General features: G+C 40.1%; 1 protein-coding gene across 6 annotated transcripts in view; it reads right to left on the bottom strand.

Annotated features, from left to right (window-relative positions):
• The window catches only part of tdrd6 (tudor domain containing 6), a 34894-nt gene that overhangs the window by 2782 nt on the left and 10196 nt on the right, over window positions 1–21916 (bottom strand). The window contains exons 2-24 of one of the 6 annotated variants that reach the window (XM_042096332.1): window positions 13505–19394; window positions 13252–13376; window positions 13073–13153; window positions 12943–12991; window positions 12789–12859; window positions 12526–12583; window positions 12342–12421; window positions 12184–12244; window positions 8793–8857; window positions 8603–8639; window positions 8201–8280; window positions 7988–8042; window positions 7616–7695; window positions 6416–6505; window positions 6234–6291; window positions 4060–4121; window positions 3041–3131; window positions 2533–2606; window positions 1448–1505; window positions 1273–1343; window positions 797–866; window positions 408–481; window positions 93–150 (exon numbers count right to left, since the gene is read on the bottom strand). In XM_042096332.1, the coding sequence (XP_041952266.1) occupies window positions 93–150; window positions 408–481; window positions 797–866; window positions 1273–1343; window positions 1448–1505; window positions 2533–2606; window positions 3041–3131; window positions 4060–4121; window positions 6234–6291; window positions 6416–6505; window positions 7616–7695; window positions 7988–8042; window positions 8201–8280; window positions 8603–8639; window positions 8793–8857; window positions 12184–12244; window positions 12342–12421; window positions 12526–12583; window positions 12789–12859; window positions 12943–12991; window positions 13073–13153; window positions 13252–13376; window positions 13505–19352 (7396 nt within the window). In that variant the 5' untranslated portion in view covers window positions 19353–19394. The remainder of the gene's footprint in view (window positions 1–92; window positions 151–407; window positions 482–796; window positions 867–1272; window positions 1344–1447; window positions 1506–2532; window positions 2607–3040; window positions 3132–4059; window positions 4122–6233; window positions 6292–6415; window positions 6506–7615; window positions 7696–7987; window positions 8043–8200; window positions 8281–8602; window positions 8640–8792; window positions 8858–12183; window positions 12245–12341; window positions 12422–12525; window positions 12584–12788; window positions 12860–12942; window positions 12992–13072; window positions 13154–13251; window positions 13377–13504; window positions 19395–21916) is intronic. The other 5 variants (XM_042096333.1, XM_042096335.1, XM_042096334.1 and 2 more) reach the window with 5 other exon arrangements.

Raw genomic sequence — 21916 nt, 5'->3', positions numbered from 1 at the left:
TTGAGTATTTCCAATTATAAAACCACAGTGCAAATTGTGATTAAATACTGAAACACTTCAATAGGCGCTAAAAATGAAGTGACCGGTATTACCTAAGGTCTGGCCTTCTTCAGCACTCCTCCTCTCTAACTCTTCACTGCGGTCTTTCACCTGTAAGGACACCAGCACCGACTTATTTTGAAAATATTTAGATTTTTTTGTTTGTGGATTGAATTCCCCCCCTGCTATGGCTATATGCGAGCCTGTGGGGAATGTGCAGTATGGTTATCTGTGATACATTTTTAATTTCTTATTTTATATTTCATATGGAGTATTTCTCAAAACATATCATTAAACATGCATAAGTTACTTTAGGTTTCCTTATAAATAATGACAAAGAAGTGACAATGATGATAAATGCAAGTTACCGTATCATCTGAAGCAGTGTCTGAGTCTTCTGTATCAGAGGTTAGGTCAATCAGATCCACCTCCACAGGAAGATCTGTTCAGGACAAAGGCCATTAAGAAAACATTACCTACTCTGATAGAAAATGCTAAAAACAGTAATTCTTATGAACACTCCCAACAACTTCCATGGAGTAACTATATAACAGAATCATGGACTGGATTAATGCATTACTGTATAAATTATTTGCTTTGGAGGGATGCTGGTTATCTGTTGGCTGTTTTTTTTTTTTGTGAAAGCACATGTTAACGACAACCCACTTACTCAGCCACAAGAAAAAGAACAGCACCTTCTATGAACTGACATAAGACACCATCAGCAGTTACAAGTCTGCATTTCAGGCCGACTTACCATCTGATTTCTCGATAACATCTGCATCCCCAGTCTGATTATCACGGTGACCATCACTTTCGACTGTTGTCTGCCGAGAACAATACATCTTCAACTTTGCTCTGATATGTGTCGCATGGCTGAGTATAAGTATAAGTATATATACTCTTTTGATCCCGTGAGGGAAATTTGGTCTGCATTTATCCCAATCCGTGATTTAGTGAAACACACTCAGCACACAGTTAACACACAGTGAGGTGAAGCACACACTAATCCCGGCGCAGTGAGCTGCCTGCACAACAGCGGCGCTTGGGGAGCAGTGAGGGGTTAGGTGCCTTGCTCAAAGGCTCCATGCCTACTGGTCGGGGTTCGAACCGGCAACCCTCCGGTTACAAGTCCAAAGCGCTAACCAGTAGGCCACGGCTGCCCCAGGTCAACTACAGGTCATTTGTGCATTTCAAAAGAACAGAAGGGACATTGCATCTTCTCTCAGGTACCTTCTCATTCGAAGAAAAGTCTAAAAGTTCCAATACTGCAGTGGCTCTCTCTTGGAATTCTGGACTCTGCTCTGTAATCAAACAGTGTCAGACTGTTGACACCATGCAAATCAAAACAACAGTTTTGCTGTAACAAATAATCAGTTGTAGTAGACGTTCTGTTGTGATTGCTGACCAATGCTTCCAGTCTCTTTGGCTGAAGAACTCTCTGACTGGACTTCCTGCTGTAGGACCTGTGGGTAAATTGAGAGTATTGAAATCAGAACACATGTTTAATAATGCTTTCTATATTGATAGGTGGATTATGTTGTTTTGCTTCCTACAGTCAGAATTATGATTGAAGAATTCAACCAAGTCAGTTGTTTTCCTGTTGTGTTCTTCTACATCATCTACTTTGACTTTTACATATCCTGTTTCTGTACTGGCCCCGAGTACATAATTGTGTGATCATGTCTTTAGCAATAAGGGAGAACAATGTTTTTTACAGTATGTCACTGTTCTGCATGGGTGCATCCTCATTATCAGTAGCTGCTCTGAATTGCCAAGTTGGTACTAACCTGTAAATTATAAATTAAATAAATTAAATGATAAATTAAAGCTATAAACCTGTACAAGAATGCTTTGCTTGTAAAATGTAGCTGATCTTCCCATTCATACCAAAACATTAACATTTAGGTTAATTAAAGGTGCTCTAAGTGATGTTGGATAATGTCACTTCTGTTGACATTCAAACAAAACAGAGCTAGCTAGTCCCCTCCCACCCCCTCCCTCCCATGCAACTGAAACTCTCCTGAACGTGCATCTCGTTGGTGATTGGCTGGAACAGTTTATGTTTCATGTTCCAGGCTGGACCAGGCTGTTTTTGTAGCCTGGGCTGTCCACATAGGCCGAGTTTTTTTTACAGTGTATGTGCCGTATGTGACAAAAAATGTTTTAGCTTAGAAACCACGTAACTGGACTTGGGAAAAGAGCCTTTCCCATGGGCCTGTGCTACAATTACTTAAAGCCTTGTAAATGTTGAGCAAATAAATTACATAATTTCTGTCACCTGGACAAATAGAAAAGATTGATAAACATTTATGCACGCCCTAGATATTGAATGACATGAATTACTCATTACACTAAGGTAGCCTATATTAAAGAGGTCTAAACCACATGAGTGCAAAGAATTATGATATATTTGAAATACAGTTCAAGTTGTTACCCAATGTTTCAGTATTTGAGTGGTGAAACCACATTGCATGGTTGCTCAACACATACCTCTTCCTCTGAAGTAGATCCTTTGAGATTAGCATGCAAAGCATTTTCTTGATGTTGTTCCTGGTCCTGTTCTGCTGGCAAGTAGATAAAAACAACTAGGCTTGATCACACCATATATATTCAAACTTTGAGACTTTGAGAGTGAAATTAAATTCCTAATTGGATAATTAAACCTGAGCATTACCACTGGCTATTCAACAAGCATCAAAATTGACTAAAAAGTAGTCGTACCTGCCAGAAACGATTTGTAACTGCAGGTTAGAGTTGTATGTGATACTGATTTGTAAGATTTCTTTAATTGTAAGAGTCCTGTAAGTGTAGGATAAATGCTTTGTAGATTTAGGATAGATCTGTACCCGCAGAATATTTTTTTTTTGTGTGCAAATGATTTTCAGTTACAAATAATTGCTACAGTTTCAATTTGATAACACACATACACTGAATAGTTAACTATAATCTATAAAGTAACAAAATCACAGCTACATATCTCATAACTTGAATAACCAACCAGCAGTCTCAGACTCTTCCAGGGGGGCCTCCTCAACTGCAAGAGGAACCACTTCACCTGGAGCTTCCAAAGCAGTTAGGCACTCCTCAATCTACAGCAAGTTGACAAACACACACACACACATACAATATGTTGGCAAAACACACACACACACACGTATAATATGTTGGCAAAACGTCAAATATTTTCTTTGGGACTCTCCATCCAGGAGCGGTCCACGACCATGGCAGCGATCATCCTCAGCTGCACACTGAATTACAGGCTTAATCCCTGCCCTGTCATGCTTGATCATCCTTAAGCACACCATGTTGATATTTGATATATTTGATTTAGTTTATATAGTATTTTAGTATCATGTTTATCTTCTACTGTCTATTGTACAGTGGAGTTTTGTTATATGTATATTTCTTTTTTGCTGTAAGTGCATGTTGTGTGTGATGTCTGTATGCTACTGAGACCTTGAATTTCCCCTTGGGGATCAATAAAGTATGTATGTATGTGTGTGTATATACGTGTGTATATATATATATATATATATATATCCAAATACAACATTCACAATCGTGAAAGCAAGGACGCATTAAAAAATGACTAGCTAAATTACTATTAAATCCGCTTAGCCTCATTAGCATGCTGCACATATTTGTTTAAAATTCTTGCATTCAAGTTGACTGATCATCCCAATACCAATGTTTCCCAAAAGTGCTTGTCCCAAGGAGAACAAGTATTACCTTGAAACACACATGGTGTGAAACTGAACACACACATTTTTATATATATATATATATATATATATATATATATATATATATATATATATATATATATATATATATATACACACACACACACATATATACACACACACACATATACACACACACACACACACACACACATATGTGTATATATATATATATATGTGTGTGTGTGTGTGTGTGTGTGTGTGTGTGTGTGTGTGTGTGTGTGTGTGTGTGTGTGTGTGTATGTATGTATCTATCGATGATTCACAAATTCACCTGTTCCTCAGCAACAGGTGGATCCACTGCATCGGCAACACCATGAGGGTCCTCATCCAGATCTATAAAACAATAAAAGTATTCATTCAATATTTAAATTTCAGAAATACTACTCAATCTGAAAACTAAGCGGACAAAATCTAAACTGCTGTCTACAGAAAATGCTTGGGATGTTTCAACATGGACTGAGGCCCAGATGTACTAAGAAATACCACCTGTTTCTGATGCTGTTTGCACCTCAAAACATGGTTGAGGGGAAAGTGGGAGTATCACACAGAAACATGGGAGGAGTGTTAACCCTTTAGCCGGCAGGGTTTAAAAAACCAACATTGGATTTTCATATCAAAATTTCAAATGGCCATGGCTTGAAAGTGGTCAGAGATAAAGTCCTACTGTAAATGTGAAAATCATTGAGTATGAATGAGTTGAGTTTATGAAGGTGGTAAATTTACTAATCTAATTGGCATATTATGACATCACTGGATGGCAACCACCTCAAATTATGCACATTTCAGTAAATACTAGATGTTGGAACATATGAGTAGTTTTACTTTCTTTTTTTGTCATTTCACCCACATAACAAATGAACAGGAAAACCGTCACATTTAAACCAACAATAGTAAACTTTTACTACTACCAAAAACCCTATGCTACTATCCAGAAAGCAACCTGGCCAAATCAGTTCCTATCGCGGGTGACTTTGTAGTTCTTCAGAGCCCTATTTTACAATCCCTGCTGTCTATACCACGTCAATTACGGACACTACTGCGTTATGGAGGAAATGCACGTCTTCACATGTTTCTCGCGTACTTCCTAAAAAACCTTCACAAACAAATCTGAGCTTGAATCGAAGCTCTGGATGTCTGCCAACTAGTGGTAAAGAGTACACACCCTTCCAATGGACACGTGCGATTCAGCCTGCACAATCCAAATACAACATTCACAATCGTGAAAGCAAGGACGCATTAAAAAATGACTAGCTAAATTACTATTAAATCCGCTTAGCCTCATTAGCATGCTGCACATATTTGTTTAAAATTCTTGCATTCAAGTTGACTGATCATCCCAATACCAATGTTTCCCAAAAGTGCTTGTCCCAAGGAGAACATGTATTACCTTGAAACACACATGGTGTGAAACTGAACAGTCTAATCAATAGACTATGATAAACTAGCCAACTATGCTACTTTGTTTACAATATTTCCAGGATTCAACCAGACAGCTGAATTAAAGAGGTAGAGTTGTAATAGAAATAGTAAGCCTAGGCTATAGGCTAATCTGCATAAAGTGTGCGGTCATAAATATCAGAAATTCATTCATATATTATAATCCTCTGGTGTTCCAATGTAGTAGCCTAGAAATCTAGACGCACCCTAGCGAGGGCTAGTCTAGCAACTCTCCGTTGGCTTGTGAGCTCGAAAATTTAAACTTCTATCAGGCCAATCAAATCGTGTATAGTGTCGTTAGGCGGGCTTAACATAATGATTGATGACAGAGTTGCAACGGTTTGGCTTGAATAAGATAATGTTGCTGTTGGCGAACAGTGTGACACGAGTTAAGCTTTTATTAAGTTGGCAAAAGTTTGAACTAGCCCCGCTGGTGGGAAACGCATGGGACACATAGCGCTGTCCTATTGCGTGCAGAGGGAATTTGAAAGACAACCGATTATCCCGCCCCCCCGGACTGAGCACTGTGAATGGTGAGTGCCCAGACCCTACATTTTAATGTGGGTCTGGCTCGTCAGGCTACCAATGTAGGCTATTGTGGACAGAAAAACTTACTATTTGCGTTGTCTTTAAACACGCAGAACTCGATGTACAAACATGAATACATATTTATGTAATATGCACTTTCATGGCTAAGCTACGATACTTACATAATTGACAAACTGGTCAGTCTGTTTGTCTGCCAATATTTTGATAGAAACACACATGCACAAACAAACTGAAGATTTCTGAAGGCATGATTTCTGCTAGGTTAACTACTTGGGGGTGAAATGTCACTCAGCTAGCCTAATCTCCCCTACAATTAACAAGGATGTGATTTAGTTAAGTGTATTGATATTGATGCATAACCTCAAATCACCTCCAAATGTGATCTCAACAATCACATAGCAATCAGCCAGATCCTTTGGAATATGACAATAACAGAATAGAATCCGAATAAGTACTTACCTGCTGTTCCTGATACGTCATCTAAGGCAACATCATCCTGGCATTCGGGCAACTGATCCTGAAATATAGCATAAATTATACCGTCAAAGGGGTGGACATGCAGTAAGCGTTCTTCAGGAAGAGCAGGATGTCTTTCTTCAACCTTAGATGTTTTCAGTTTATCCCTGAGTTGCTTTACCTACCTCCTCCACTTGGGGAGAAGGCACAGAATCTACTGGTTCTGATACGACGACTGTAACATCTAGATCAACCTGGCATTTACGCAACAGATCCTGAAATAAAGTGCAAGTTATATTTTCAAAAGGTAGGACATGCAGTAAGCATTCTTCAGGAGGAGTAGGATGATGTAATTTCAACCATTCATTTCATAAGGTTGCCATGCCTTTCTTTCAAGTTTATACTAGGGGTGGGCGATATGGACAAAAAATAATATCTCGATATTTTTTGTGATTTTGACGATAACGATAATTAGTGTTAACGATAAATGTTTTAAAAGTCTGAGTTACTTTACAGCTCATTATTTATGAATAGCATCATTACAATAATAACCAATAACCTAACCTGTGACTTTTTAACCAAATCAACCAATGCATTGTCATGACACATTTCCAATTCTGCCCCCACTTGGGTGTGTGGCAATGACATGGTCTAGCCAGCTACATAAGAGAAGATGAATAGGCCTAACAGTTTCCCAAGAGAAAGTCTGAAGCTGAAGTTCCTTTCAAACCTTTACATAGGATTCACTGTAAAACTAAGCAGACCAACAGAGTACATATCGGTTATTTCCTTTTATGTTTTGTTTAAGAGCACTCATGTAGGCTAGCATTCCAAGTTACAGAATAGAAACTAATGCGTTACCTTATGGCTAATGTATATGAGAAATCCCATAGAGATGCTAACGGTTAGCATAATTGGTAAACGTAGATATTTAGAGCGTTACTTGAGAATAGTTCTTTGTTTACAACTGACTATTTAAAATACTCAAAGGCTAATGTTTTCTCTCCATATAATACCGTGTAGGAAAAAACGTGACTGTCTCATCAATGCTACTTGAACAGATACTTGACAAAAGTAGCCGCATAAAATCCCAAGTAGGCTACTCTCGCTGCACAAAATAAACGTGCGTAGGACAACGTTGTGACCCACTAGTGATCACTTGACACTTGCTCTGCTGCAGCCAGGCTTCTCCTGCATACACCTCCTGGGAATGTATGAGTCTTCAATGCGTGATTGAGTGTTTTTTCCCCCATAAGTAATTTAAATACTCGATAATGTCAAATTGCACATCATTAAAACAACAATCACGATATTATCGCAGACGATATATATCGCCCACCCCTAGTTTATACGTTTTTAGTTTATTGCCGAGTTGCTTCACATACCTCTTCCTGTTGGGGTGAAGGCACAGAATCTGTCTGCACATCATACGATGGAAGTGCCTCCTCAATGGAACTGTGTTCCTCTGTCATAACAATTTATACACCGATTAAACAATCCCCCATCAGATGACTTCAGTTGCCCAGCATTACATCTTAACTAGAGAGAATTACAACCAACCAACATGCCTATGATCAGATGAAGTGTCTTCTAATTCCCCAGTCTATATCTATCTATCTATATCTATACACACACACACACACACACACCACACACACCTTAGACATCTGAAATGCACCTCAATTTGCCTCCAATCTGTCCACCCCTAAGGGTAGTATGGGTCATAACAACAGAATAGTATACAAATAACTACTAACCTGCTGTTCCTGATACGACTGTAGCTACATCAGCCTGGCATTTATGCAACAGATCCTGAAATATAGTGCAAGTTATATTTTCATATACATGCAGTAAGCGTTCTTCAGGAGGTGCAGGATGATCTAAATTCAATGTTATTCATTTCTAAAGGCTACCATGTCTTTCTTTCAAGTTTAGATGTTTTCAGTTTATTGTCAAGTTACTTCACATACCTGTTCCTGTTGGGGTGAAGGCAAAGAATCTATCTGCACATCACAAGACTCAAGTCCCTCCCCAATGGAACTGGGTTCCTCTGTCATAACAATTCAAACATAGATTAAATAGATAGACTAATAGATTAAACACACAGTGCCCCCCCCCCCCCAATCAGGTAACTTCAGCTGCCGAGCACTACATCTGAACTACAGAGAAAATTATAACCAACCGATAGACCTACGATCTGATACTCCAGTTTATGGACATTGATGCAATTTACTTAGGTAATCAAAAACGTTTGGATACTGAAGTATGTCTTAAACATCTGAAATGCACCTCAAACCTCCTCCAATCTGTCCGTACCTAAGTAAGAGTAGTATGGGTCATAATAACAATAGAATATCCAAATAACTACTAACCTTCTGTTCCTGATACCACAAATGTAGCCTCTAGATCCTGAAATGTAGTGCAAGTTATATTTTCAATAAGGCATGCATTAAGCGTTCTTCAGGAAGAGCAGGATGATCTAATTTCAACATTATTAATTTCTAAAAGCTGCTATGTCTTTCTTTCAAGTTTAGATGTTTATTGCAGAGTTGCTTCACCTACCTGTTTCTGTTGAGGTAAAGGCACATCATAAGACGGAACTGCCTCCTCAATGGAACTGGGTTCCTCTGTCATAACAATTCAAACACAGATGAAACACACAGTCCAGCTGCCCAGCACTACATCTGAACTACAGAAAGAATTACAACCAGCTACCAGGCCTATGATCATCAGATGCAGTATCTTCTGATGTCCCAGTCTATGGACATTGATGTAATTTATTTGGGTAATCAAAATATTTGGATTTCTTAAACATCTGAAATGCACCTCTACCCATCTCCAAGTGTGTTCATTTCGTCAGACGAGACGAGAGGAAATATGTTCGTCAACAACCTTTTTTTTCCATGACTAAGACGAGACGATGACGAGACGGCAGTAATGTCCTGAAACACTGACTAAGACTATCTTAAGATGCATTATTGTTGACGAAAAAAGACGGGACTAAAATGTTTTGCGTGAAATAAAAAAGATAAAAATCTCTCTTCATTTTCGTCTACAAAATGAGAAGACAGAATATCTAGCTGTTACGTTTTCAAAATATTCCGAATGAGTTCATACGCAGCTTTCCTGTAGGCTAGTCTACATGCTGTTGCTGCAACCCTGTGGCTGCAACACGAAACTACATGGAACAAGAACACTGGCGATTTCTGCCAGAGTTAGCAAGCTAACTACCTAAGCTTTATGCCACAATGCTACATACCCAGAAGTTGAAGCTTCTCTCATACAAATTAACATCCCCCTGAATGTCCATACGAAAATGTTCATCATGTAATGTCAACTATTTAACTAGTTAGACTGATGATGCAAAGTTTGCTAGCAAGTAAGCTAATATGGAAAGTTCGCTAGCAAGTTAGCTATGGCTAAGATGGAGAGTCTATTTCTGGAATGTGTTGTGTTTGGGCGCATATTGCCATCTAGCGAGGCGGAGTAAAACATTAATACTTTGGCCTATGACAGTGTTTCTCAAACCTTTTCAGTTTCAGGACCACTTAACTAACCCTATCTAAAAAAAAAAAAAGATTAGACCTACTTCAACAGTAGCCTATAATTAGTCTACACAATAGGCCTACTGAACCACCTTGCTTATTGTCTTTGCACTTCGTTATTGTGTGGATTCATACTGTATGATTTAAACTGGCATATCTTAGTTGCAGAACTGTTTTTACATACAAGTTGGTTCAATATTGCAAACAACTCATCTATATTATATTTTACCACGTCTGCTCGCGGACTACTTGGGATACCTTGCGGACCACCAGTGATCCCCGGACCACACTTTGAGAAACACTGGTCTACGAATATGACAGTGGTCCAGTCAAATCTTTTACTGTCTATGGTCAAATCCCAGCCGAGCTATAACTGTAGCTCGACTTACCTGTGCATGTAAACATACTGACTGACAAAAAATCAGAATGAGTAATTATAACAGACGAGTAGCCCTGTGGAAAATTGAGATGTGTGAAACACTCTTTGACTCAAATGGTAATCAGAAATAATTTGTTATAAAAAAAAAGACTAAAATGTGTTGACTAAAACTGACTAAGACTAAGATAGCTTTAGTTTTCTTTTGACTAAAACTAGACTAAAATGACGAGACTTTTAGTCAACTAAAACTTGACTAACAAAAATGATATTTGAATGACTAAATATGACAAAGACAAAAAAGGACATTTCGTCACAAGACTAAGACTAAATTAAAAATAGGTGACAATTAACACTAACTCCAAATATGATTTCAACAATATCACAGCAATCTGTTCAAACCTAAATGTTCATTTCTGATAATGATAATTAAGACCATATTTTGCATCCTTCGAAAAGAGCTTGTACAAGGCTCATATTACACTAGTAACTCATGCTAATAGGATATTAATTGTTTTTATTTTAATTGTTCTTTATTAAAAGGTACTCTAAGCGATGCCACACGTTTTTTAGGCTAAATCATTTTATGTCACTTACTGCAAACATCACCTAAACAACCGCTAGCTGTCTGTGTCCTACACTGCACTACATCTGAATAATAGTCAAAAGTCAATGTATCTACACTGCACTATACAATGTATCATATAATACATTTAAAAGATGTAATGAAGCATTACCAATTAAGGGTAAGTTTCTACACGGCGAAACACCTCAGGAATTTCTCCCTACCAAATGTTGCCTTGGGGGTGTGGACCTAGCCGTTTAGCTGTAGTGGTCAGTAAGCAGTGGCAAGCGAGCTAGTTAGGCCATCAGCTAGTTCAAAAGTTTGTCTACTAAATTAAGATATAACAGGGTCTTCATTAGGGCTGTAACGATATGCGATTCGAAACCGAAATCGCGACACTTATATCCACAAAACTGAGTCGCGGTGTGAAAAGCCAGAACCGCGACACCCCCTTTCTAGCGTTTCATGCAGTGCTTTGCAGCTTACACGGCTGCATAAACAACACACATCTCCTGCTTTACTTACCGGTAGCCTACGTTGTCCAAAAATAATTAAATAAATAATTTCATACCTCTCGTTGCTTTCATTGTAGACTGTGTGTTCAACTTTACCAAACAGTATAGAAGTAAACCCCCTCTCCTTGCCCGGCTCTCTGTCCCTCTCACTCTCCTTCGCACGCGACTTGGCCAACACAATCCAAATAAAACAGTCATAATCGTGAACGCAAGGACGCATAGAAGACGGCTAGCTAAATTACTATTAAATCCGCTTAGCATCATTAGCATGCTGCACATATTTGTTTAAAACTCTTACAATCAAGTTGACTGATCATCTCAATACCAACGTTTCCCAAAAGGGCCTGTCCCAAGGAGAACAAGTATTAGGCTACCTTGAAACTTAAACACACATGGGGAAACTGAACAGTACAATCAGTAGACTATGATAAGCTAGCCAACTATGCTACTTTGTTTACAATATTTCCAGGTTTCAACCAGACAGCTGAATTAAAGAGGTAGAGTTGTAATAAAAAAAATAGTAGGCCTAGGCTAATCTGCATAAAATCTGCAGTCATTAATATCAGACATTCAGTAAAATGTTTTTATATCAGGATATAAAATACAGATATATTATAGCCTACTATATATTATATAATATTGCAAATGTCTAGCCCCCCCCCCCCCCTCCAAAAAAAAAAAAAAAAAAAAAAAAAAAAAAAAAGTAGTTCATATCGATCCGTGGGTCAAAAATCGTGAAACAAACCGAATCGTGAGGTTGGTGTATCGTTACAGCCCGTCTTCATGCCTCAGATGCCTCAATTTATGTTTGTAAACACCTTAAACATTTGTCTGTAATCTGCCTCAAACCACCTCCAAATGTGGTTTCACCGCTCTCATAGCAATCTGTTAGTACCGAAGAGTAATAAAATTGTCATAATAATAGAATTGAATCAAAATAACTAATACTAACCAGCTGTTACTGACACATCAACCAAGACATCCACATCAGCCTGGCATTCTTGCACCAGATCCTGAAATATAGTGTAAATTACATTTTCATAGGGTACAACATACAGTAACCATATTTCAGTATGAGCAGGATGATCTCATTTAACTTCAATCACCTACCTCTTCCTGTTGGTGTGAAGGCACACAATCTGTCTGTACATCATAAGATGCAAGTCCCTCCACAAAGGAACTGGGATCCTCTGTCATAAATCAAACAGAGATTAAACACACATTCCACCCATCAAATAACTTAAATAAAATAATCAAATGTCCAGCATTACATCTGAATAACAGAAAGAACTACCAGGTCTATGATTGACAGATGAAGCATTTTCATCACTCGGGATATCTTCTGGCAGACCCTATGAAGAACATTATTTGCTTTAAATGAAGGCCTAGAAATCATTCTGGCATTTGTATATTTGGGGTCTTGCTCCCAGACAGGTAAACCTGGTTAACCTTGGGTAAATCAATTGACATCTATCGTCAAAGCTGTAGAATTGAAAGCTTGAAATTGAAAACTTTGCTGCCATAAATAAAAATCTGTTCTCCATCGCACATCCTTACCTCGTCATCTGAAACACACTCAAGAGGATCAACTAGTACTTCAATTTTCCCTTTAGTGTCTTTGCTCCTCCCTGGAAACAGATTGCATCAAGTTTAGCATCAATTATTCCTCAATGAGAAATTTTTGCTAAACTATATTTACAAAATAACTTACCTTGTGTAAGATCATCTGAAGAGGGGGAATCTGTGTCTGCTGGTGCACTCTAGAAAATAATTGATTTAGTTTTAGGCTCTATATTCTTTTTGAAAACCTTACGCAATACTGTTAAGAGGACAAGATATACTTGGGTTTTCTCCTCTGGAATGGCTTCGAAGAGGTTTTGTGGATCAACTGCCATTTGAGAATCTTGCTCCAGTAACAATACCTGCATGCAAGAAATTGACAGTGACTACACAAAGTACACCAGAAAATACATCTGATGACCGCTACAATAGTTTTTAGGCAGGAGAGAAAAATGCTTACCAATAAAGTTTCTTTGGAAATGCTTAACACTTTAGCATGGCACCAGTTCTGGTTAGCTTGGGACCAGACAACACACTCTGCTCCAACAGTGGCATTTCCTGTAGCTCTTCTAAGTTTGCCAAAATCTTTTTTGAGGATCAAATAGAAAGACACAGACACATTACAAACACTATTTTGAATAACAGGCAGCAATAACATCTAAAAATGACAAAACAGTTTAATGTTGGTTAGTTACTGTTTACTCATTACTTACTGGATGCAAAAACTTCACTGGCATTTCCCTCCTCAAGAGGATCTTCTCCAGTTTCAGGGTTTGCAGCAGTTGCCTCTATAGACTGTTCAAGTACATCTTCACATGCCAGACTGTCCTCATGCCTATTTACTCCCTGATCATGTGAGGTTGAAGACTCATAGCTTTCATCAATGCAGAGTATATGGGTGCTTTCATTGAAATCCTGCTCCAAGATGAACACAGTGCTACTGGCAAATTGGTCCAACTCTACATTTTCCTCAGGGGCTTGTGCTGAACTTGTGCTTATCATTTCTATAACATCACTGATGACTTTTTGAACAACATCTTTCATAAGATGATCACCCGTGTCTGGCAAAAGCATAGTTGAGTCTTCTTGGTTGCCGGAAGATGCCATAGCTACTTGTTCATTTTCCTCTTCTGTGTGTACATTGAGATCTTCAACAACAGGCAATGCAGGGATGGCAGAATCCCCTTCTATGGTTGCTGAGAAGTTCTGTAGATTAACCTGCTCTTCTGGGCTGGTTACAGGGCCATCAAAAACTTTCGGTGATGAGCGATCCAGATTACAAGTCTGCACTTCCTGGCTAGATGCTTCAAATGTCTCCAACTCCGAGGCAAGAAGGGTAGACTGGAGAGAAACTACTGGCTCAGTTGAAACTGGTTCTGCTGTGATTTCAGGAACCTCACCACTGCCAGAGGATGGACACCAGTACCTTTTCATGATGTCACTGATGATTTGGTCCTCATATTCAACCTTGACTATGTATGATGCCCTTCCATCCTCAAGCTGTGTAGGCTTTACAACTGTCACTTTCAGGAGTCGATCATTTAACAGCTCAAAAAACTGGTCAGCTGCATCATCTTTCCAGGAACCCTGAGAGCAGTCAAAACCATCCAGTTGACACAGAAAAGCTTGAGGGGGAATATTGTATAGCTGCAGAGGGAGCTCTCTCACTTTGTCAACATTGATGTATGATTCATTGCCATAGTCTACAAAGAGAATGGAGAGCGTGTCTCCCTCATTTGACAGGATTTCACCTCGATACCATTGTTGATCATCAGCAAAGAGACCCAAGCAGGCGCTCCCAACATGGAGTGATCCTAAGTTAACAGCTTTGAATTCTAGAGCATTTCCAACATGTTGAGCAAGATCAGAAATCTCCAGGAGCGTGTCTGCATCGGAGTACTGACACCAAAAGAACTCAGGCCCATTTATGGTGGAAGCAAAAACATCTATAGACTGTCCTTCAGATAAATCAACCTTCTTGTACAAAACTACAACTTCGTCCAAGGCTTGACTCTCAGACGATGAACTGTGTTGTTTCAAACTTACTTCCTTGCCTGCTGGCAGATCAGATGTTACAGTTGAGTTTCTTGTGTGAAAGTCACCTCCGAGTCTTTTGCCATTTGCCACTAGGGTCACTTCCCAACTACTTTCTTTTTCTTGAATAAACGTACAATGTATAACGCCATCAATCCCATCTATTTCATTCTTGAAGTCATCTGAATATCCTTCATTGCCTGTGGTCATGGAACCACTCAGGAAACAATGAATGCTCAGCCTGGGATAGCCCAAATGGGGCTGAGCAAGCCTGCAGATTTTCGAAGAGGGCACTACTGCCATGTTTCCGAAGTCAATAAACTCCACATTGTAAGAGTCACTTTCAACTTGTGTTTTTATGACAGCACGATACCAAGATTCGTCCTCTGGAAATTGAGCATTAACCAAATGTCCTTTTCGGATGTCTTTCACAGACAGGGGTGTAGTATCGCTGTCATTATTCAACTTTTCTACAACTTCGAAGAGATCATCTTCATCTGAGACGAGCTGGACAAAGAAACTTGAAGGACCGTTGCAGTGTGACACATAAATTTCTGACTCCATTCTAGGCATGATGGACTTTGGTGGAAGATCAGACAATTTTGGAATGACCTGTGGAGCTGTGTCTTCACTCGAGGAGACGGCAGAAGTTTTAATGGGTCGTGCAGGACAGACCTCAGGGATGCCGTGTTGTGCAGGTTTAGTTGACGTTACTCTGGACTCTGCTGACACAGACCCAGATACATCACTGAAAGAGGCTCTTGCTGGTTCCGTCACACTTTTGTTTTTCTCATTTCCCGAGCCGAGTGACCTTGGTTTTGGTGTTGGATCTCGCTCTTGGCAGACATCTGCTTGCGGTCTTGAATAAGTGCTACCCAGATTTTGACCATCACCTCTATTAAAAGACACTTGTGTGTTGCTGACAGGTGTTTTTGACTCAAACATGGTTGATTTCCCTACATCTCCTTTGTTGAACAGGATGGGTGTGGAGTTGTATTGCTTTCGCCAGACTTCATTTACTTGAGATTTTGAGTCTAGGTTTGATCCATTTCTCATATCAATATCTCTGTAGGAAGTGTTCTGAGTGTGTTTCTTCCGCCAGTCATAATCCACTTCTGCTTTTGACTCAAACCTGGCAATGTCCCTCCACAGTGGGTTTTGGGGAATCCTGGCGTCTTGCTCCAAGGCAGAATCCTGTCTTTTTGTCTGCAGCTCGGCAGCAAACTTTTCTTTAAGAATGCGATTAATTTGTGTTTTTCCATCATACAGTTCAACCAATAGCTTTCCACTTGGTTCTTTTGCCACAATGACTGCTTTCAGAAAATGATCAATCACATACTTTTCAAACCAGGTGTTTACCTCTCTTGGGACATCCACACAAATATCAGAAAGTCCACACTCAATAGCTTGAACAGGCATAGACATGATCTCACCAGCTTCAATGGGGATTGGAAGCAAATCTGACTTCTGCACTTCTATCGTGTCTCCATAATCCACAAAGTTAACCACAATGGATGGGTTGATAGATTTTATTTGCCCTCTGTACCATTCGCCATCTGTGTATTTCGCAAAGCAGACAGTTCCAAATGTCTTTGGACATTGCACAGACTCAAGCTGGTGGCAAAGGAAGTTGACTTTGTCTGCTAGCTCTTGAATCACTTCAGTGTTCCTACTGAGCTGGCAGTAGAACTGAGTCACACTCTTCACTGTGGTCACTATTATTTGTTCTTCAGACCCCATTTTGAGATTGTGGTTTGAGTAGTAATAGGTGTCCAAACGAAATGGTGGGACAGGAGCCTTCTTCGGAGGAGCACTTAAAGCCAGCCCTTTCTTCACTAGCAGACTGCACACACTCTGGAATGGCGTTTCTAAGTCCACCACATTGAAAACCACTTTCTGCATGTCATACATTACAGCATATATGGTGCATTTCAGAGTAATGTGCATGGATGATGCTTCATTTACAAACTCTTTGAACAGATGTGTAGCATTAGAATCCCATTCATGAGAAGTATGCGATAGTGGATGAATGAGGTTGTACAAGCTGCATCGAAATGCTTGACCATTCAGTTTCAAAAAGGGCGGGTTGATGGGACGGAGTTCCTGCACAGCAACTTTCCTGGTTTGTCCATAATCAATGAAAAGTACATCAACATGAGGTGTCTGGTGTTTGTGAATGACCAAAGCTCTGTACCACATTCCATTTTCAGGATGACGGGCTACACATGCTGCTTCAGCAAGTTCCTGGTATTCACTGTCTGCATAGTGAGTCTGAATATCTTGCATAAGCAACTTCAGGTGCCCTATATTTCTGGCAATCTGGCACCAAAAGTCATTTGGGCTGTCAATATGAGACACAAAAACCTCTACTGAGCTTCCAATTTGAAACAAGTACTCTTTGAAAGCAGATCTGGTAGCCTTAGGCATTGCTGCCCCACTTTCTGACAATGCTTCACTCTTGGTTTTGCAGGAATCAATGACTCTCACCTGTGGAACTTGAGACAAGGTCTGCGGTTTGTGGGCATATTTGATAACAGGCTTGGTAATTGCCTCTTCCCTCCTGGACAATCCAGCACTGCACATCAGGTGGCACAGGTCCTTCTCACCATCTAATGCTGGATCAGACAATTGAACAACATGTTTGTCCTCTATCTTGCCAGCAACATGAAGGTCAAGAACTTTGTCCATGACGGAGTCCGAGAAGAAATTCAGTGCCTTTACGCTCCATCCATCACACACAGGTTTGATCCCAGCTAAAGCACATTTCAGCGCAAGAGGTGGCAACATTTGGTATTTGGAAGGTAAATGACGGACACTTTGACTGTCCACCATCTCTGTATTTCCATAGTCAACAAAATAAACCAACAACTGTTTGCCGTTCACTTCCCGAACATTAGCTCTGTAGTAAGAACCATCTTGAGACAGTGCAGCACAGTAGAGACCAATTGTTGGGTTTCTTACAAATCCATCTGCTGATGCTGGATCATAGTACAAATCGGTCAGTTCATCCATCATCTGGTCAAATTCATCTGCATACTTCTGAGTTTGAACCCAAAACTCTGATGGACTTTCAACATACTGTACAACAACCTTCTGTGTTGTGTTCATTGGAAGGTTTTCTTTGGGCATATTTAACTTGCTTTCCATTTCCTCGCCATGGTTAGGTGGATGCAATCTGTGAGATGTGCTCTTGTTAATGCTGTAATCTTGAAGGATTTTCTCTGATTCCAAGAGACACTCCGCAGATGTGCCAAATTCTTTATTGAGGTTCCTGCTTCCAGCCCCAATAAGAGTGACATAATGAACCCCCTCTGACAGGCTTTGGTACTCAAATTTAGCAATCAAGGTCTTGTTTAACAGCAGAGACCTCAAATAGTCAATCTGAGAAGCAGTCCATCCAACACCTTTGTCAATAACACCATGCAGGGAGCACACATAGGTCACAACAGGCATTCGGAAGAATTCTGCTGCCAGGTGCCTTATGCTGTCAATTTGAGTAAAGTGTTTCTTGCCATAATCAACTTGCAATACCTCTGCTATGTTACTAGATGGCATGACCAGCTGCAAGACTGCTCGATACCACTTGCCATCTGGTCCTCTAGCTGCACATGGAGACCCCAATGTTTCAGGCGGTGGACACATTCCCACTCTACCCTCATAATGCTTGGTGATCTGCTCTGTCAATTTCATCAGCTCCTGAGCGAAAACTTTCAGCTGGCAAAATATGCGTGAGGGGTTTGTGACCTCCGTCACAACCACCGTCTCTACCATTTCAGGTTGCAGCTCCGGGTACATATAGCTCAGTTGCGTCCCTGGGTGCCTGACCTCTGTAGATTTGTCACTGGTGGACTGATTGGCAGGAAGCTTAGTGGGTGAGCCTCTGCTCAAGGGCTGCAAATGATTAGATACAAACTCTCTAAACCTCTCTGGCAGAAGCTTCTTGGCAAAACCCATTTCCAAAATCTGCTGTGAAAGACTTGGGATGTCAAGGAGAAGAGTCCGATGAGGCACAAAGACTTCCTGAACACATGCATTCACCATCTTACCACTTAGAGATCTCAGGAACTCCAAGGCCATAGGAGACCATTTATTATCAGGAGACAATGGTAAAACATTGGCAAGAACACACAACTCCACCTCCGGAGGTAGAAGGAAATGCTCTCTTTTGCCCCAGGCCAACATGTTAGTCTTGACATTCAGCGTCTTCCCCTCATCAAAAAGAAACACATTGTAATTGGATGACATACGTGAAACTACACGTGCTCTATACCATGTTTCACATATCTGGACCAAGCACTGGTCTCCTGGGCTCCCGTCTGCCTCTCGAAATCTCTCTCCATAACACTGAATCTCTTTTCGCATCTGCTCATAAACATGCTTACTCTCTTTGCAAAAATTTCCCCAAAATTCCACCATAACACAGAGTGGATTTGAGTTCACTCGGGTTATCAGTACAGTAACATTTGAACCTGCCGATGGGAGTCCCGCAATGGAACACATGGTGGTGTCTTCCCAAGTTGGGTTCATCCATCAATTCCAGATATCCACATGTGACATTACATTCAATGCCTGTAAGAACCAAACAGAAAAACAGCAAGCAATTGCACTCAGTCAATTATTCAAATCTAATTTGAAGGCCTAACATTTGAATTAAATACAAAACACACTAGACTGGTATTAATTCAAATCTGAAAATCAACTTCCACATCAATGTTAAATAATGGTAAGAGAATCTGTATTCATAACTTGGAAAAAAAGAAAGTGTTCAGCAAATTCTTGAATTTCCCCTTGGGGATCAATAAAGTGTCTGTCTGTCTGTCTGTGTCTGTCTATCTAAATGGGTTGTCACACACAGTAATGAAAAATACTGACATTTTCGATATATTATTTTCCTGCGATAGGCTTATGTTGTGATATGGAGAATAACTAGATGCACCGCATAGAGGTACAAAATATGACAGCCGCTCAGTCCTGTACATCCTCTCCGCGAAAATAAATCACGCTTGTCAATTTGTCTCCATCTCCATCCCCTACTAAGCAGGAATGATTAGCATATTTCTCGAAGAGTTTGTTTATTTATTTCCATGACTAGCGCGGTAAAGTTCAAACACACCAGCACAAGACTGCTATAGGTAGGCTGAGCTTGACTATCGATCGTCGATTAATTATGCCCATCCCTAGTGTGTGTGTGCGCGCGTGTTTGTTTATTGTATGTATTGTTGGGTATGGACACACCCTGCTGCTCCTCCACATGTGAAGTTCCTAACGGAAAAATAAAGTTTTTTGAATTGAATTGATTTGAATGACAGCTAGCTGAACCAATAAGACAACATACCGTATTTTCCGCACTTAAAAGCCTTTTTTCTCAAAAAACGACAGTGCGCTTTATAATCCGGAGAGCCTTGTATATGGATTAATTCTGGTTGTTATGGCTACCGTAAGAGCTTCACCATAACATTACAGTGTGTGTGTATAAAGATCCCAAAATGGCACCCATCAAGAGACACGCTTACAACGTGGACTTCAAACTCAAGGCTATCAGTCACGCAGTAGAACATGGGAATAGAGCAGCTGCGAGAGAATTCAACATTAATGAATAAATGGTACGGAAGTGGAGGAAGCAAGGAGAAGACCACACAGTTTCCGAAGGAACAAAGCGAGATGGCCACAGTTAGAGGACAAAATTGAACAGTGGGTTATTGAACAGAGAGCAGCAGGTAGAAGCGTCTCTACAGTCTCTATTCGACTGAAGGCAACAGCGTTAGCACGGGACATGACTATCAATGCCTTTCGTGGCGGGCCTTCTTGATGCTTTCGTTTTATGAAAAGACGTAATCTCTCCATCCGCAGACGAACTACCGTACCGTATCCGCAGACGAACAACTGCCAAAAGATTACGAAGGAAAGCTGGCCACTTTCCGCGCATACTGCAAAAACAAGATCACTGAAAAGAAGATCCAGCCAGAGCACATCACCAACATGGACGAGGTTCCTCTCACCTTGATATCCCCGTGAACCGCACTGTGGAGACAACAGGGACCAGAACGGTGTCTATATGCACCACAGGGAACGAGAAGTCATCCCTCACTGTAGCTCTCGGTTGCCAGGCTTAATGGCCAGAACCTTCCACCCATGGTCATTTTCAAGAGGAAGAAAATGTCCGGCCCGCGAGGTCATTTGTACTGGCCCTTTAAAATAAAATGTAATCTCTAGCAAGCGCATAAACTCTCTTGCATCTCTCGCTCGCTTTAGTCCTACTGCACCTCAGCCCATTGCACAATTAGACTAGCCTACATTACAATTCATTACATTTGTATGTAAGTTGAACGTAAGTTAGTTTAGTTTCAACCTAAATTGTTGGAGTTTATTATGAACTACTAATATTTAACAGGTTGCACCACACAAATAGTTTGTCAACAATATCGCAAAAAAAAAAAAACACGGTTTCTGCAAAACTTGGTGGAAAGGTGGAGCAGATCCGCCTCAAAGGGAATTTCAAAGTATTTCTATATAGTAAACTGGCTATTTTTTTCGCAACGATAGCGAAAGAAAAACTTGGAGTCTCTGTGTCCATTTAGTGAATGATGAATTTGTGCGTAGCCTGTGTCCTTTATTTCTTCACGTCTTACAACATAAACAAATGCAATAATAGTCTAGTGAAGTCAGAAATGAGCCCATCATGTGGCATGTTACATTAAATGCGCAATCAATTGCGATTCGAAGCAAAAAGTATCACTGATAGCCTAACAAAGTTGTAAATGTGGCGACGGCAAAACGTTTTGTGTTTAAATCGTAAACTACCGGTATATAATAACCAAATTAAGCAACCTAAAGGAGATGATTTGCACCTCCGTTCACCAAATAAAGGTTGTGGTTGTGTTTCTACAATATGTTGGCAGAACTTGGCACAAAACGTAATTTCTGTCAGAAACCAAGAACGCTAAACGTTTTCATTATCATCGTGAACTATGACGATGCCCATGTTCAGTAGACTATGTTTTTCATTTATTCAAGCAGTGACATTTGATTTAATGCATGGGGTAACGTGACGTGCGTCAGAAAAAAGATGGGCCTGTCCTAGGGCTGGGCGA

Source organism: Alosa sapidissima, chromosome 6 (assembly GCF_018492685.1).
Source record: "Alosa sapidissima isolate fAloSap1 chromosome 6, fAloSap1.pri, whole genome shotgun sequence".
NCBI classification, from domain to species: Eukaryota; Metazoa; Chordata; class Actinopteri; order Clupeiformes; family Clupeidae; genus Alosa; species Alosa sapidissima.
Note: the sequence above shows the minus strand (reverse complement) of the source record. Positions and strands in the feature narration are given on the sequence as shown.